An 18,375-nucleotide genomic window follows, 5' to 3' on the forward strand; every position below is an offset into this window, starting at 1 on the left:
GACCAAGACTGCCTAATTTTAGCAAGACCAAGACCAAGACTTACCGTGCAAGACTTGAGCAAGAACAAGACTTAGCCTGCGAGACTCTTGCGTCTTGCAGTTAGAACTGAGGGTCGTTTCAGAGAGTATATTAGTTCGGCTATATTCTTAGACACTTTATGAGAAACAAAAAAAATTTGTAACAAAAATTTTGAAAATTGGACTTATGCTCACTACGAACAATACCATAAACATACATAGCGAGTCAAAATATCCATTTAAAGAACACTTGACACGTACTCAGGTCATTATTACAATGTAAAAATAAAATATTTTGTACATTCCTTAACAGCAGACGACTTCTCTGAACTTAGTTGTACGGGTTATGAGAATAGTCGCCTTCCAATCATAACATAACATTCTTGCTTTGCGTCGCCGATAGTAATATCAAATATCGTATCCAAACTTTTTAAAAATATGTCACCTTGCTGATAAAAAATATACCTAATAAGTAATTAATTTTTTTTTCATTATTAGTTTTCTAGGAATTTAAACACCACAAATTTAATCTTATCGGTATATAGAATAGTAAGACTATTATGTATTGTTTTTGCTGAATGTGCTATGCCCTATGCTATGAGATTACTGGGTTACACAAAATTTGCCGAAACAGCGCGGCTAATATTTAAAAGTATGATAACGAGACAAAAGAACAGTGTAAATAAAATACCGAAATTAACGATATACACTTCTCCAAAAAATTTACTTACAACCTTAAAAACGGGTCATTGTTAATGTCTTGAATTTCCTAAGCCTGTTGTCCGATTTAAGTGATTTTTTTAATATGTTGTCTTATTTTTATAAATATCGCTGTAATATTATTGTTGCTAGACAGGTCAATTATTGTCATTGTACACCGGGTGTACCAATAAAAGTGTGTTTTTTCACAGAGATCACTCTGTGGAATATGCTAGCATTTATAAAATACTGAAATTACAACAATAACCTCATATTTTCTTAACATTATGTTTTTTATTCATTCGCTTATATTGGATACTAAAATACATAAGTTTCTAATAAACTTTAGTTAGTTAGAACATAGGCACGGATCACTTAGATCATGGGTTCAAACTCCACCCGGTATCAGTTGTCTAGACTCTAGATCAGTAATTCTCAATCTCTTTGAGTCATGAACCACAAAATACTTTTTATTATTTTTGTTACCACCTAACTGAAATAGGTATCTAGCTAGGTAATCTAATTAAGTATAATAATAATTGTGGTGCTGATTTTAGCTGTTTTTGCGTTTTGTGTACCACCGCAAATAATGATATGTACCACCAGTGGTACATGCACCCCAGACTGAGAACCGCTGGTCTAGATATTTATTAATTTGGGTGGTCTTTCCTATGGCTATGATATTCTAGCTTAAAATGTACATCTCTGTCACGTTGTTCAAAGATATGCAATAGGCTAATATGCAACTGCGAGACTTGCAAGACTCTTGCTGCAAGACCAAGACCGGGAGCGCAATACCAAGACCAAGACCAAGACCAGGTGTACTGGCGCAAGACCAAGACTGTCTAAGTCTCGTCTTGGTCTTGCATTTGGGCAACACTATTTACAATATTATCAGTGCGGGTAGATTTGATAGAAAGTACTTCTAAGAACAATTAGCAGGCGGAAGCGGGTATACGAAAGACGTTTTTGTTTTCGGAGTTATGAGAAATATTTGGAAAAAGTCGGGATTTTCGATTTCCGAGAAAAGTGGTAAAAGTACTGACGACTGGAAAATTTGGAGGCGTTGGTATATGACGTAGTAAGGATATTTGTTTGGACCAATATAACTGAAGGGATCTCATTGATGGTAGGGGATGTTGAGCCAAGACATTTTTTTAGCAAAGAGAAAGAGGCAGTGTATTCCTGATAGCAGAAAGGAGCAGTTTGTGTTGTGAAAAAAGTAAAAAGTGTCGGTCTTCGTTAATCAAAGCCTTATAGGCACCCGTAAACAAAAAGTACTAAGTAAATGTTTTTAAAGTCAAAATTAAATTCAGTGACAGTGGTAGCAGTTGTAACAAGGAATTCAGATCTCTATATTTCTCTCTATCAATATTCTCCGTTGCGACGATTTCGGTTCTTTGGCTTCATCGACGTCTACATAAAGACTCTAATGTAATTTGACATAAACTTTTACATAAACTATTTCGTAAAGTTTTTAAATTGACTTTTGTTTACTAGTTATAATTCATTTTTGTATCTATACTGGGTAAATTTCTATTTTAAAATAATTTGCGGTATTTTTCATATTCTTTTACAATTATTTACATAATCGTTTCAGATTGTTTATTTTACAATTTATTTTATTATTAAAATTTGTGTTTAATTCTGTGGGAGAAACAATTTGTTTTAATATACGGTTATACTTTACTTTTGACTTTTATTTTTCCATGAGTTTCATCTGAGTATTGGTTGAGATAATTTATTAATTTGAGCTAGCCCAATAAAAGTTTTGTTACATTAATAATAATTGAAAATAAATATAAGTATACTTTTTAAATATAACATAAAGAAAATAAGTAGAATCAAAACAGTATATATTATAAATTCAGCACAATAAATTACATAATGAGGTCGAAAAATTGATCTAAATAAAGCACGTGCCTAAAAAACCATAATATATTTATATGCCAAGAACCAATTCAACTTTGTTAACCGAAACGGTAGTAGTACTGGAACTTGCCGAGTTGCTTCTTTGGGTGTTCTTTAGTTCAGTGGAGCTGCTCGGAGAAGAGAGGGTCGAGTACGTACTGGGCGTCATCCTACCAGCTGGCAGCTCCAAGTTGTTCTCGATCAGGTTTTTCGTGATGGCGGCCGCCATTTCTGGATAGGTACTGGTAAATTCTCTGAATTGGTCCAGGACCTTTCTGTTGGTGTCTTGTAAGTGCCGAATTTCAAAATCCCTCTGTAAATTATTATCGTTAGTACAAAAAATAAAGAGGTTGTGGACTGAAATAAAAAAACCTAAGTGATGACGTCTAAAAGATGCACAAGAACGAAGATAACGGAAAAAAGCGAAGAAATCATATATTTGATCAATGTTACTTATGGAAATGATGCTCATAATATACTCTTTCTAACCTATATACAAGAAGAGATTAAAACAGTCACTTAAATAGTTTTTTATTTGTAGTTAGATATGTATCAGGATTGGCAACGTGGCATTAGATAGAAAACAAAGTGTTTTAATTTTCGCCTGCATTTTACCCGATTTTCGCGTGGTGCAGCGAACATTGAATGCTGAGTGAGTGAAAAAGCAAGAATTCCTACCTAATGCAAGAATAATATAAGTAAAAACGGTAAAAAATAGTATAAAATACTAAACGGACAAATAAAAGTGAGGTTAACAGCTAACAGATAAGCTTATAAACACTGGCGAACGCTGGTCAAATTTCAAGCGATGTTGCCGGATTTAAAAAAAATAGAAACACCTGCCGAAAAACAAAAGCAATTTTGGTGCGTGGATAATTGGGCATACCTCCGCGTGGTTGAAACGGGTGTGCCCAGTTAACGCTACGTACAAAATGGCTGAGAACGAGTATAGTGTGGACGAAAAGACAAGAAAAAGAGGAGATGAATCGGAAGATGAGGCAGACGATAGCAGAAGTAAAAAAGTACATCGGTCGCCTGGGAATGATAGGCAACTAGAAAAAATATTGGAGAGCCTAAATATTATCACAATGGAAATAAGGGAACTAAGAGAAGAACAAAAAGAGTACAGAGCGGAAATGAAGGAACTCAGACAAGAAAATGAAAAGCTGAAACAGGAAAACAGAGAAACCCAACAAAAAGTGGAAGAATTGGAAAATAAAATAGACAGAATGGAAAAAGACAAAAGACGAAATAATATAATACTGCAGGGAGTAGATATGGATACCTACGATCAAAACATAACAAAAGATAACGTCCAAGATTTTTTATGCAATGCACTAAAAGTTGAGACAAAAATAAAAAGCGCAAGAAAAATTGGAAGTAAATCCTGCTTGATTGAGCTCGAAAATGCAACGGACAAAGAAGAAATTATGAAAAATAAAGGCAAATTGAGAGACATAAAGGGAAAAGAAATATATATTAATGACGACATGGACAAAAATGAACGGATGATACAGGGTAAAATCAGAACGAAGGCAAAAGAGGCTAAATTGGAAGGAAAAAACGTCAAGGTAGGATTTCAAAAAATAAAAATAAATGAGGAGGTATGGACATGGAATAAACATCAGCAACAACTCTTAAAAATAGAAAACCAAAACAGAAACCAAAAAAACTAAACGACGTAAATGAAACGGTAGCAACAACGGCAATGGACAAGGAGACGATTGGGATTAAAAACAAGAAAATGAAAACTAATTTGGGAACATGGAACGTAAGAGGCACTTATGAAACGGGAAAACTTAAAGAATTAATTAGAGAAACAAAAAGATATGAAATAGATATATTAGCTTTACAAGAAACAAAACAATTAGACACAGAAATAGTAGAAATAGATGATATAGTATTTTTTAAAAGTGGGGGGAATAACAGATTGCTAGGAACAGGCTTTATCATACAGAAAAGATGGAAAACCAGAGTGATGAATTTCAAGCCGATATCAGATAGAATGTGCACAATCAGGTTAAAAGGGAATCAACGAAACATAAGCATAATAAATGTACATGCACCAATAGAAGACGCCACCGAAGAAGACAAAGATGCATACTATGAGCAACTAGAGAGAGAATATGACAGATTACCAGCATTTGATATCAAAATAGTAATGGGAGACTGCAATGCTAAAGTGGGAAAAGAGGATATATATGAAAATATAAGAGGAAAATACAGTAAACACGATGTATCAAATGATAATGGTCAACGAATTATAGGTTTTGCCACAGAAAGACAAATGGTAATAAAAAGCACATACCAACGCAGAAAAGATATACATAAAGGAACGTGGATTTCCCCTGACAAAAGGACAATAAATCAAATAGACCACATATTAATAGAGAAGAAGCACGCCCATAATATAATAAATATAAAAAGTATGAGAGGAGCGGAATGTGACTCAGATCACTTTTTGGTAAGAGCAGCCTATAGAATAAATGCTAATATAAAGAAAGACAATCAAAGGGACAAAGAAATCAAAAAACAATTCAACACAGCAATACTAAAAGATAATATGACACAGAAGAAGTACGAACAACAAATAACCAGCAGACTAAACGAAGAACCAGAAACACTAGACCCGGAAGAAAAGTGGGAAAGCATAAAAGAAGCAGTTTTAAACACCAGTAAAGAAATATTAATTAAAGGTAATAGAAAACAAAAAGCAAAAGAATGGTATGATGAGGAATGTCAAAAAATAGCAGAAGAAATTAGAAAAATAAGAATAAAAAACTTAAGAAATAATAGTGACATTAGCACACAAGAATATAGAGAATTGAAGAGAATTATGAAGAGAACATGCAGAAATAAAAAAAGAAAATACAACGAAGAAAAACTCAAAGTGATAGAGGAAAAATTCCAAAAAAAGGAAATAAGATCCTTTTACCAGGAAACAAGAAAAATGGAAAGGGGATATCAGAAACATAACCCATATATGAAAAATGAGGAAGGAATATTAATAAATGAACCCGGGGAAATAATGAGAAATTGGCAAACTTATTTTACACAACTTTTAAACAAAAACGAAGAAGAAAGGGGAACAATCCAGGAAATTGAAGATGACCATATAGTAATAGAAACACCTACGAGGGAAGAAATAGAAAATGAAATAAGAGGGCTAAAAAACAATAAAAGCCCAGGAATAACGGAAATATCGGCGGAAATGATAAAGGCAGGAGGAAAAAGACTACACAAGGAGATACATAGCCTGATAAAAAGTATATGGGAAACAGAAAGAATGCCAGGAGAATGGACCAGGGCAAGGATATGCCCCATACATAAAAAAGGTGATAAAATGAGATGTGAAAATTATAGAGGTATCGCGTTGCTAGAAGTCGTGTACAAAATATTGACAAACATCTTAAGAAAAAAGCTGAATCAATACACGGAAAAGATATTGGGCGAATATCAGGCAGGATTCAGAAGTAATAGGTCGACGACAGACCAAATATTTGCGTTAAAAGAAATCCAAACTACGTGCTACGAACATAAAATAGCAGTATACGTCCTGTTCGTCGACTTTAAACAGGCCTATGATACGGTAAAGCGGCAACAGATGTACGCACTAATGAAAGAAATGGGCATACCAAGTAAAATCGTCAGGATGGTAAAGATGACTATGGATAACTCCACAAACGAAATAGCATGGAAGGGACATAAATCAAATAATTTTGAAACAAAGGAAGGATTAAGACAAGGAGACCCACTATCAACGACTCTTTTTAATGTAATACTGGAAGGAATAATCAGGAAAAGTAAAATAAGCACACAGGAAACGATTTTTAAAAATGGCCACCAATGTATTGCATTCGCAGATGATCTAACATTATTATCGACAAGTAAGAAAGAGCTAACAAAATTAATGAGCAATATAATAAAACAAGCCAAACCTTTTGGTCTTCTCATAAATAAGGAAAAGACAAAATACATGATAATGGGAGAAACAGATAAAGAAAATGAAGACAATTTCACATTGGAGATAGAAGGAGAAAATGTATGCGCATTTAAAAGAGTTTCAGAATTTACATACCTGGGTGTAAAAGTAGATGAAAAGGGACATGGGGAAGGGGAAATAAAAGCAAGAATAGCAAAAGCAAACAAAAAGTATGGAGCATTGCGTCCATTAATGAAATCCAAAGATGTGTCAAGAAAAACAAAAATAAGAATCTACAAAACAGTTATCAGACCTACAGCTACATATGCATGTGAAACATGGGTGCTTAAAAAATCAGAAATAGACCTTTTAGAAAGATGGGAGAGGAAAATACAACGAGCAATATATGGAGGCGTGAAAATAGACGGTCAATGGAGAAGAAGAAATAATAAGGAACTTGAAGAACTATATAATGAACCAAAAATAACGACGGCAATCAAAGCACAGAGAATCCGATACTTAGGACACATAGAAAGAATGGGAAAGGCGAGAATGCCAAAAATGGTTCTATTACGTAAGCCAATACAAAAAAGAAGAATAGGAAGACCAAGAAGGAGATGGAAGGACAGCGTATATGAAGACTTAAAACAAAGTAATATTGTAAACTGGAAAGAAAAAGCTTTGGACAGAAAACAATGGAAGGAAGTGGTGAAGAAATGTATGGAAAGACTATAATGTTAAGTGTAGTATTAAGTGTTTTATACAAACAAATGTAATATTGTATATATTATAGTAGTATAGGATATAGCATTATATATAAATATGTAATAGTAATTGTAAGGAAAAATTAAATCTTTCAGCCCTAGGCCTTCACGGCCTGTTGAGCTTAATAAATAATAAAATAGATATGTATCAAGAACTTCTCAACGTACTCTCATATTGATGAAATTGACATTTAAGTTGACATCACTGTTGATCTGATAAAACGATTAGGGCATTCAAAAATTGGGCAAAACACTTTTAAACCCCCCAAAAAACTATGTTTTTCGAGGTTTTTAAGAGTTTTGTGAGTTTTTGCGAAGTTAATCACATTTTTTTAGATCGATACAATCTGTATCAAAGCGTCTCCAATTTATATGCAAGAAATATGAAAAAGAATAGTATCAGGCTTCAAAAAAGCAAATACAATCATCGTTTATGCGAAAAAACAGGTTTTCAAAGGTTATTCGTGAGTTTTTACTGAATTTATATAACTTTTTTTACCTTTCTACATCATCAACCAACGAAATTCTATAAAATAACGTTAGACCATGTATTTCCCATATTGACAGAAACTAGAGATTTCTTGAAACATGCAAAAACCTGATTTTCAAGTGTGTTTGTAATTTTTCTAATTTTTTCCGTTATGCGGCATTAAATGGTACGTTTTAAAGTATGTTCTTGAAAAACACGAGATGATATATTTTCCATCCGTAGAGAAGTATAGGCAACCTCATCTTATACAAAAAAAAAAACGGTTTTCACACTCAAAAAAATTTAGTTCGTAATATTGATTAACAGTGATTATTGAATAGTATTTCGTTGTCACAACAATTTAATTTGTTGTTTCAACGAACTTTTAGACATTGACGAATGTACTTGGTTATTGCCACAATGATTGAATAATAATTGTGAGAATAACTAGAGTACATTAATCAATAACACTCAATTTATTCAGCCAATAACTTAGTTTCGTATATTTAATAAATACTGTTAATTGTGGCAGCAACTCACGTTCTTGATTTCGTAGATGACAAGCAATTACCTTGGTTTATCGTGACAACGTACAGATTTCATTAAAACAATGTACAAATGTTGTTCATAAAGAGTAATATATGATTATTGAATAGATGTACACTGATTGTTGTGCCAACGAATGCATTAATCAATCTACTACTGCATTTAATACCCACAATCAATGCGTTAATTGTGACAATAATCGTGGTTGTTGAGACAATAAATGTTTTGGTTGACCATTTGAAATGTAACGGCTTTTCCTTATCGTGATACCCCTAGCTTCTCTGTGTTACCATTGTTTAAAAAAGAGTTCTTTGTTAAACAATGCTGTTACCTCTACCGAAGTGCCGAATAAATTGCATTTTGTTTCCAAGTGTAGTCCGTAGTAGAAGGAAGATAAGGATAGAATATTACTTATTTTTTATATTTGAATAAAAGTAAGTTTTTTCTGATAAGGTAAATACGGGAGAACATTCTAATTAAAAATAAACTTGTCAGTGTCTTATGTTTGTAAGTGTTTACTTTTAATATTGTCTTGTGATGTTATTTATAAGATGAACTTAAAATTAATTTTCGAATCCTAAATGAAAAAAATAATTAGTATTTTTAAAAATTTAAACGCAGAATAAAATATTACAGTATTATCGAGGGTCTGACGTCCCTGAGAAATTCTATAATGATTATTTTAATAAGTCACAGGGATGAAAAAGAGAAAATTTAGTATGATTTTTTTATTTCAAATATACTATTCAAAAGAAACTTTTTGTTTATTCTAAGGGACTTTCAGCCCTCAGTAATAATGTAGTCTTTTATTCTGCGGTTAAATTTTTCAAAAATACTTATTAGTTTTCTCAGGATTCCAAAAAAATGAATGCGTTTAAAAATAATTCGATCGAAATTTTGCCCCTGGGCTCTCAAAAATGATTAAAGTGTTATACATTTTTGAAATCACCATTTCAAATACTTTTAAATGAGCTGTCACATGATGTACTTTCCCATTAAAAAAAATCAAAGTTACGCCTGTCACCTGAAGAGGGATCGTGTAAAGTTCGAAACATTGATGTTATAATATACTTTGATAATTTTAAAATCGACCTATCTGAGCGTTTTGCTTATGTGCTAAAAATAAATAAGTTAATAAGAGGGGGGAGTGTAACACTTATTCCAGTGCACTGTATAAGCGATATAATAATTATGAGAAATCACACAGTGTAAAGTCCTAAAGGTTAAGGACAAAAAAGGGGATTTACAAAATTATTATTAATCAATTAATTTGATACATTGGGCTAAAGCATTCAGTAATTATTATATAAAATACGTTCATAGTAGGAATGAACGAAACTGATTGTAACAATGAATAGAATTGCTTGTAAGAACAACCGTATTTATTGTGCCAATGAACGGAATTAATTGTAACAATAAACGGAAATAATTGTAGAAATAAACGAAATACGTTAGGAGAAATAACACTGTTATTGGCACAACGAATGGTCTTCGTCGGTCAATTAACGACGTTGTTGTTTCAATAAATAGTGTTAGTTGAATCAATGAACAGAGTTCGTAATATCAATAAAGTGAGATTATGGTATACATAATGAAAGTTCATTGTTTCAATAAATAGTGTTCGTTGACTCAATGAACTGAGTTCGTAATATCAATAAAGTGATATTATGGTATACATAATGAATGTTCGTCCATTCAATAAACGTAATACATTGGCTCAACTAACGAAAATAATGAATCGATGAACATCGCTTTGTTGTTCCAATAAAACCAAGAATTGGACAAATTTTAAGAATTGCGTTTGTTGTCTGAATTAACATTTTTATTGATATTACGTACCTTTTTCGTTGAGTGCAAATATTTTTAAAAGTTTTACTGGATTTTTCGCATGTTTCAAGAAATCTCTAGCTTCTCGAAATATGGGAAATACATCGTAACATGTTATTTTATGAAATTTTTGAAAACATTCTGTTTAATGATGCAGAAAGGTAATAAGTAAAAGTTGGGTAAATCCAGTAAAAAAAACCCGAATAACCCTTGAAAACCTGGTGTTTCGCATAAACGATAGTTGTATTTGCTTCTTTGAAGGCTGAAATTATTCTTTTTCATATTTTTTGAACATGAATTGGAGTCGCATTGACTCGGGTTGTATCGTTCTCAAAAAATATGATTGACCCCGCAAAAACCTTAAAAATCCCCAAAAGCATGTTTTTTTATGTTTAAAGGTGTTTCGCCCAATTTTTGAATGTCCTAAAGGAATCAGTTAGTTCAAATGATAAATACCCTATAAAAAACGCGATTTGATCTATTTTGAAGTCTATAAAATGGGGTAACCCCTAGCCCTAATAATCAGTTTTTCGGGGTTTTTAAGATGGCGAACCTGACGAAAAAAACTGTAAAATATACATTTTAGTAAAATACATACACAAAATAAAAAAACTAGACCTAAAAAAACTATACGGGTCTAAAAAATTGACAAATTTTCTAAAAGCTTCAACTGCGCGTGTGAATTTTGAAATTGATTGCAATCCACGGAAAAATCGAAAAAATGACGTTACTGGGGGTAGGGGGTGGCGGGCTAAAATTGGATTAAACAAAAGTACGATATAACTTACGATATATTTATAAATATCTTGTCTCTCTTTAACAAACAGTTGTTTTGACAGTTTCTTCAATTCGCAATCGACTCTCTTTAGCTTCTCCGTTTTATCGATTTCTTGTTTCTTGACGCCGAAAATTTCATCCTCCAGTTGCTCTACAGTGGCCTCGTTATCTTGAAGGTCAGCTTCCAGTTCTTTTAGCTGTTTGTCCAATTCTGGGAATGGAATACAATTATTATTAACAAAATATGTTCATATGAGAATAGTATAAAAAAATTGCCTACGCCGCTGATGATTAAATTATTTTAGTCTTTTCCATTCCTCTGTCTTCCTTTAAATCACTTTAAAGGATGTTTTAAATCGTAAATCTAATAATCGTTCATCTTACACTCGATGCTGCTATAAAAGACAGAAACATATAGGGTAGAAATGACATGTCCATGATGAACGGCATTCTGTGGGACCAAACAATATCAGAAGCGAACAAACAGCTCATATACAATACCATACGTAAAAGTATAATTACATATATGGCAGTGAAGTTTGGCCACTGAAACAAAGAACAGAGAAAATGTTACTAGTAACAGAAATGGACTTCTGGAGAAGAGCAGCAGGCAAATCAAGAAGAGATCGGATACCAAATGAGAGAATACGAGAAATGATGGGAGTCACACATACAATAATTGATGACATAAAAACAAAACAACTTATGTGGTACGGCCATGTACAGAGAATGCCATATGACAGAATCCCTAAACAGATATTGACGTGGACGCCACAAGGGAGAAGGAAAAGAGGCAGGCCGAGAAGAAGCTGGAGGGAGGGAATTGAAAAAGAACTAGAGGAAAGAGAAGATAGTAGTAGTAGTACACAAGAACAGTCTTACAACTCTTGTCATCATCATTCTCTCAGCCTTATCCCTATGCGAGGTCGGCTTCCCTAATTGCACTTCTCGACACAATTCTATCTTGGGCCATATCAATGTTAATCCCCTTTACCAACGTGTCCTGCCTTATCGTCTCCCCCCAGGTCTTCTTTGGTCTTCCTCTCCTATTCCTTCTAGGAATCTGCACTTCAGCTATTCTTCGTATTGGGTGATTAACGTCTCGACGTTGAACATGACCAAACCATCTTAACCTATGCTCTCATTTTGCATTCTCATTTCCGCCACATGCATTCGTTGTTCCTCTTTCTTTTTGACTGCCCAACATTCAGTTCCGTACATCATAGCCGGTCTTATGGCTGTTTTATAGAATTTTCCCTTCAGCTTCATTGGAATTTTTTTGTCACACAACACACCACTCGCTTCTTTCCACTTCATCCATCCAGCCCTAATTCTACTGCATGCATCTCCATCTATTTCTCCATTACTCTGTAATACCGATCCTAGGTACTTAAAACTATTGCTATTCACAATCATTTCACCATCCAAAGATACCATTTTATTTGTAGTAACTCCATCTTTAAATGAACATTCCAAATACTCTGTTTTTGTCCTACTAAGTTTTAAACCTTTTTCCTCCAGAGCTTGTCTCCACTGTTCCAGTTTTTGTTCTAAGTCTCTTTCACTATTTCCTATTAACACTACATCATCAGCATACATTAGGCACCATGGAATACTACCCTGTAGTTTCGCTGTTATCTGGTCCAAAACTAATGAGAATAAATAAGGACTAAGCACCGAGCCTTGGTGCAATCCTACTTTCACCTGAAATTTATCAGTCTTTCCCACACCTGTCCTAACACTAGCCGTTACTCCCTCATACATATCTCTCACAATCTTTACATATTCGCTAGGGACTCCTTTCTTATTGAGTGCCCACCACAGAATCTCTCGAGGAACTCTATTATATGCTTTCTCAAGATCAATGAATACATGAGCGTTGGTCTTTTTATTCCTGTGTTTTTCCATCAGTTGCCTTACAACGAAAATTGCATCTGTTGTTGATCTGCCCTGCATAAAGCCAATTTGATTATCGGATATTTCGGTTTCTTCACGTATCCGTCTATTAATTACTCTCTCCCATATTTTCATGGTGTGGCTATAAGTAGTTTTATAGCCCTGTAGTTTGTACATTGCTGTATGCCTACCTTGTTTTTGTAGACAGGTACTAATATACTGCTTCTCCATTCGTCTGGCATTTGTCCAACTTCCATAATTCTATTAAATAGACCTGCTAGCCAACTTATTCCTGTCTCTCCCAATGCTCTCCATACTTCCCCAGGAATATCATATCTGGTCCGACTGCTTTTCCTTTCTTTATTTTTTGAAGCGCTTGAGCCACTTCCTCGTTTGTTATTCTGGTAACCATTGCTGTTACTGTCTCCGTTAACTCCACAGGCTGTCTGTCAAATTCTTCATTTAATAAACTGTCAAAATACTTTCTCCATCTCTTTTTGACATCCTTTTCGTGAATTAGTATTTTATTATTTTCATCTTGGATACATCTAATCTGATTAAAATCTCTTGCTTTTTTTGCTCTCTGTTTGGCTATTTTATATATCTTTGGGTATATGTTTGAATACGCTTCTGCTTTAGATTTTGCTACTGCTACTTTCGCTCCCTTTTTGGCGACCATTTTGTTTTGAAGATCTATGTCCGATCTGGTTTCTTGCCACTTACAACTTTAACAATTGAATTTCTTACAACTCTTGTAAAAAGATAAAAAATCTGGATCAAAAATTGTCTGATCAGTCTAGTAACTCTTTCAGGGACGACGGTACCCACAATGTACTACAAAAAACTTGACTGAAATGGACAGTGGTACATATTTTATACCGCATTTACATTGATTTTCTCTATATAATCCTGCCCTTTTAAGGTAAAATTTGTTGTAGCATTTCTTCCTTTAAAGAGTTTACTATTTTAGTTTTAGTACTATAAGTAACTTTAATAATATAAGGCAAGGTAGACGGAAGAAGAGGGCCAGGTCGAAGAAGAACGTCATGGCTTAAAAACCTGGGAGAAAAGTTTAACAGATCTGCTGCATCTCTTTTCCGAGCTGTCGTCAACAAAATTACTATAGCCAATTTGATAGCCAACGCTCGATAATCGAGCACGGCACATGAAGAAGTAAATTAATAAACAATAAAACAGTTAAAAATTATAACTTTACCATTTAGTTCCTTCTGTTTAACAACAACTTCACTTTTATATTTCTTGAGTTCATCTGTCGTTGCCCTTAACTGATTTTCAAGCTCTTTCATCTCGGTCAGCTCGGGATCTAAATCAAAAACAAAGAAAATTTATGGTGTAAAAATATAGGGGTCAATTTATGTTCATATTTGATGTCAGAATTTATGCAGGAAACCACACTTGAATATGTTGTATAGTAGATTATTTTTAAAATGGTTCTAGAAGCGTTTAGTCCAGGGCGGATCTGTTTTGAGATGGACGTTGAGAGGTGACTCATATGTTTTTGCAGAAATTGCTTGGAAATCACTCATATAATAATAATTGAGTTATGCTCCCACTCAAAAAGGTCCGGAACATTGTTTAAATAATCAAAATATCAAAAAATGAAGGAACAATTTGATATTTTTCTTCGTTTTTTGATTATAACTTTAAAAGTATTCACTTCAGAAAAAAGTTGCAGTGACATAAAATTTGCGTAATTAAATTTCCTACAATATAGGATTGGTTAAGATTATTAAAAGTTGTCACCCTTATTGCAAAATAGCAATAATTGCGAAAAAACAATAAAAAAAAAACAAGTATTCGCATTTTACGGTTTTCAACCATTTATGCTACACTTAGGACCTTCATATTTTACCCAGAAAAACTTTATGATATAGTAAAACAACACTGTAAATTTCATTAAGATCGGTTTAATAGATGTTACAAAATAAATTTGGCAATCCAGGTTTCGCAAAAAAAAATAATTTTTTCAAAATGTTGCAGGACTGAAAATAAAGCAGATAGGAAGTTGAATTTTCTTTTTTATATATAGAAGAATAATGTACCTTTCATTTACAATTTGTAAAATTAAAATGGGTTAACTACCACGGCGTCAGGAATTTTCTTAAATAAACATTAATTTTTGGTGCTAAACGCAGGGCAGCGCTGTTCGATTCACACAAGTTGATTTCCACCAAAATTTCTTTAAATCTTTATATAATATATTATTTTCTAACTCTATATTTTGTTGTATTTTAATATTTTAATTCCACAAAAATCAAACTAATTTGATTATTGTTTGTGAAATATTGTTTAAACAATTGCATATGTTTAAAAATAATAAACTTTTATTCTCTAAGTTAAAATATATGTACAAAGAAAGTTTTTGCTAAAAAAAGTGTAATTTCAAAGGACAAAGTATGTATTTTTATTTTGCAATAAACAAATTCATTTATTTATATCGAAATGTACTAAAAATTAAAATTTATCAATCATTATCAAAGGTCATTGGAATGCCCAATCAGAGCACACGTATCCGCTGTCCTGCGCGTAGCACCAAAAATAATTGTTTATTTAAAAAAATTCCTGACGCTGTAGTAGTTAACCGTTTTTAATTTTGAAAATTGCAAATGAAAGGTACAGTATTATTCTATATGTCAAAAAAAAATCAACTTGCTGTCTGCTTTATTTTCAGTCCTGCAACATTTTGAAAAAATGAATTTTTTTTGCGAAACCTGGATTGCAAAATTTATTTTGCAAAATCTGTTAAACCGGTCTTAATGAAATTTACAGTGTTATTTTATTATATCATAAAGTTTTGTCTGGGTAAAATATGAAGGTCCTAAGTGTAGCATAAATGGTTGAAAAACGTAAAATGCGAATACTTGTTTTTTATGGTTTTTTCGCAATTATTGCTATTTTGCAACAAGGGTGACAATTTTTAAACTGTTTAACTAATCCTATATTGTAGTAAATTTAATTACGCAACTTTTATGTCAGTACAACTTTTCTCGGAAATGAATACTTTTAAAGTTAAAATCAAAAAACGAAGAAAAAAATCGAATTTTTCCTTTATTTTTGGACATTTTGATTATTTAAACAATGTTCCGGACCATTTTGAGTGGGAGGATAACTCAAATATTATTATTTGAGTTATTTCCAAGCATTTTCCGCAAAAAAATATTAGTCACCTCTCAACATCCAAATGTACTAATATTTTTACAGATTTTTAAGATTAGCGAAAACAATAATACTCACCGTTTTCTTTCACAGGCGCAAGACTATTTTTGAAAGAAGCATTGGTCATATTGATGATCTTCAACGTGTTTTCCAAAGCAACGATTTCTTGTTCCGCAGTCTTGATTTTCTTATCCAACTCATCCCCTTCCTGCTGCAAAAAGAATTTTTCCTGTGCGTTTTTGATCTTAAAATGAGTCACCGTCATCGGCTGGCCTTCTTCGTCCTTACCCAAACCAGTCAATGCCAAATGGTACTTTTTCTGGTACTGATCGATTTTTAGTTTGCGTACACTGATGTCTGCCTTCAGTCTTCCTTTGTCTTCTTCCAGGCTACGTTTCTTCGTTAGGAGGATCAATTTCTGAGTGTTGATTTCGAGCTGTCTTTCTTTCATAGCCTAAATAATAAAAAAGAAGTACATGTATCTCCTTGACTCTTTATTTCCCTTTTTCTATCACATTTTAGTATTTAAGGACAACAGTATCGAAAATAAAAAAATATGAAAAAAATATTTTTAAGAAACGCTTTTCTTTAGTTACGAGTGACTAAAATTAAACATATTATAAAAAAATTAACCAAAAAGCAAAAAATAAAAAAAATTGAAAAAATCTAACACATTCGTCAAAGAAAAGCGTGGCGCGTCTTCATCGAACAAACGGTTTTCGCACCACGCTTTTCTTTAACGAATGTGTTAGATTTTTTCAATTTTTTTTATTTTTTGCTTTTTGGTTAATTTTTTTATAATATGTTTAATTTTAGTCACTCGTAACTAAAGAAAAGCGTTTCTTAAAAATATTTTTTTCTTTTTTTTTTATTTTTTACTTTTGACTCTTACACTTTTCAAACATTAAAATATATCGTCATGTTTATTAAAATATGTATAAAACATATTATGTACAAACATGAAAAGTAGTCGGAATCAGCAAAAAAAATGAAACTTTGTTTATTTATGAAGCATAACGTAAACAATTAACGTAAAAAGTGAAATTATGTATAGTTCATATAATTAGCTACAATCTGTAAAAGTTTCAAGTTTCTTCATTGTAAAAAACAAGAGAATTTAAGCATTTTCAGTTAAAATCGTTTTTTTATTTAAGCAATTAATAAACAAAATTTTTTTTATTGACTATTCGTGTATTGTTCCCGCGAATGCATATGTCTGCAAAGTTTTAGTCATTTACGTTGAAGAAAAGGCAGTCAAATTAACGTCCAAAGATTTGACCCAAACGATTGAACTAAAGAAAAGCGTTTAATTAATTAATACGACAAAACGAATTCTAATGTTAATTGTAGCACAAAACGTCTCAAAACGTTCTAAGACTACGATAAAAACACGAATTTTTTGAATTCGAGTTTTGGTTGAAGTTTTGTTTCGTATCGTACTGAAATTTGACGCGAATAAGCGCTGATTTTTATACAGTGCTAGTCAAAAGTCCGTACCCCCCCTCGTATCTTTTGATCGGTTATACCTATAATAGTGAAATTCGAAGGGAGGAAATAAACGGAGGTAAGCTTCTTAACTAGTCATGACAGGTGGCGTAATAGTGACAGATGACGTTACAGAACCACTGTGACCAATAATTTTAAATGGGACTTTATGGCAAGTGATACCTCATTTGAAAGGTATTCAAAATACCTATTCATTTATACTAATTTTTTTTGGGTTTAAGTTGATTTTGATTTTGATGAAAAAATTAAATAAATATAATATTGTACTTGCGCATTTAATTAATAAAAATTCAAATGTCCGCCTATGGGTTTTTTTGTCAAAAAGATGACTTTTTCAATTCTCTAGTAGTTTTTACGTCAACGTCAACCTTTTTGACAAGTAATCATAGGCGGAATTTTGAATTTTTTTAATTAAATACAAAACTACAATTTTATATTTATTTCATTATAATAATAATAGGTATTTTCAATACCTTTCAAACGAGGTATCACTTGCCATAAGGTCCCATTTAAAATTATCTGTCACAGTGGCTCTGTAAAGTCATCTGTCACTGTTACGTCACCTGTCATGACTAGTTAAGAAACTTACATCCGTTTATTTCCTCTCTCCAAATTTCACTATTATAGCTATAACCGTTCAAAAGATACGAGGGGGGTACGGACTTTTGACTAGCACTGTATAAACAAATATATGAGCGTTCAAAATTTGAAACTTTATTGTTTATTTATGAAGCATAACGTAAACAATTAACGTAAAAAGTGAAATTATGTATAGTTCATATCATTAGCTACAATCCGTAAAAGTTTCAAATTTTTACATTGTAAAAAACAAGAGAATTTAAGCGTTTTCCATTAAAATCGTT

At 32.5% G+C, this 18,375-nt stretch overlaps 1 protein-coding gene across 1 annotated transcript in view; it reads right to left on the reverse strand.

The window, feature by feature from the left end:
- Window positions 1–2,556: 2,556 nt before the first annotated feature.
- Window positions 2,557–18,375, reverse strand: part of LOC126889251 (coiled-coil domain-containing protein 39) — a 63,906-nt gene continuing 48,087 nt past the window's right edge. Inside the window, exons 7-10 of the mRNA XM_050657354.1 lie at window positions 16,085–16,460; window positions 14,046–14,153; window positions 10,945–11,144; window positions 2,557–2,941 (exon numbers count right to left, since the gene is read on the reverse strand). Coding sequence (XP_050513311.1) covers window positions 2,660–2,941; window positions 10,945–11,144; window positions 14,046–14,153; window positions 16,085–16,460 — 966 coding nt within the window. The 3' untranslated portion in view covers window positions 2,557–2,659. The remainder of the gene's footprint in view (window positions 2,942–10,944; window positions 11,145–14,045; window positions 14,154–16,084; window positions 16,461–18,375) is intronic.

Source organism: Diabrotica virgifera, chromosome 8 (genome assembly GCF_917563875.1).
Source record: "Diabrotica virgifera virgifera chromosome 8, PGI_DIABVI_V3a".
Lineage (NCBI taxonomy): Eukaryota > Metazoa > Arthropoda > Insecta > Coleoptera > Chrysomelidae > Diabrotica > Diabrotica virgifera.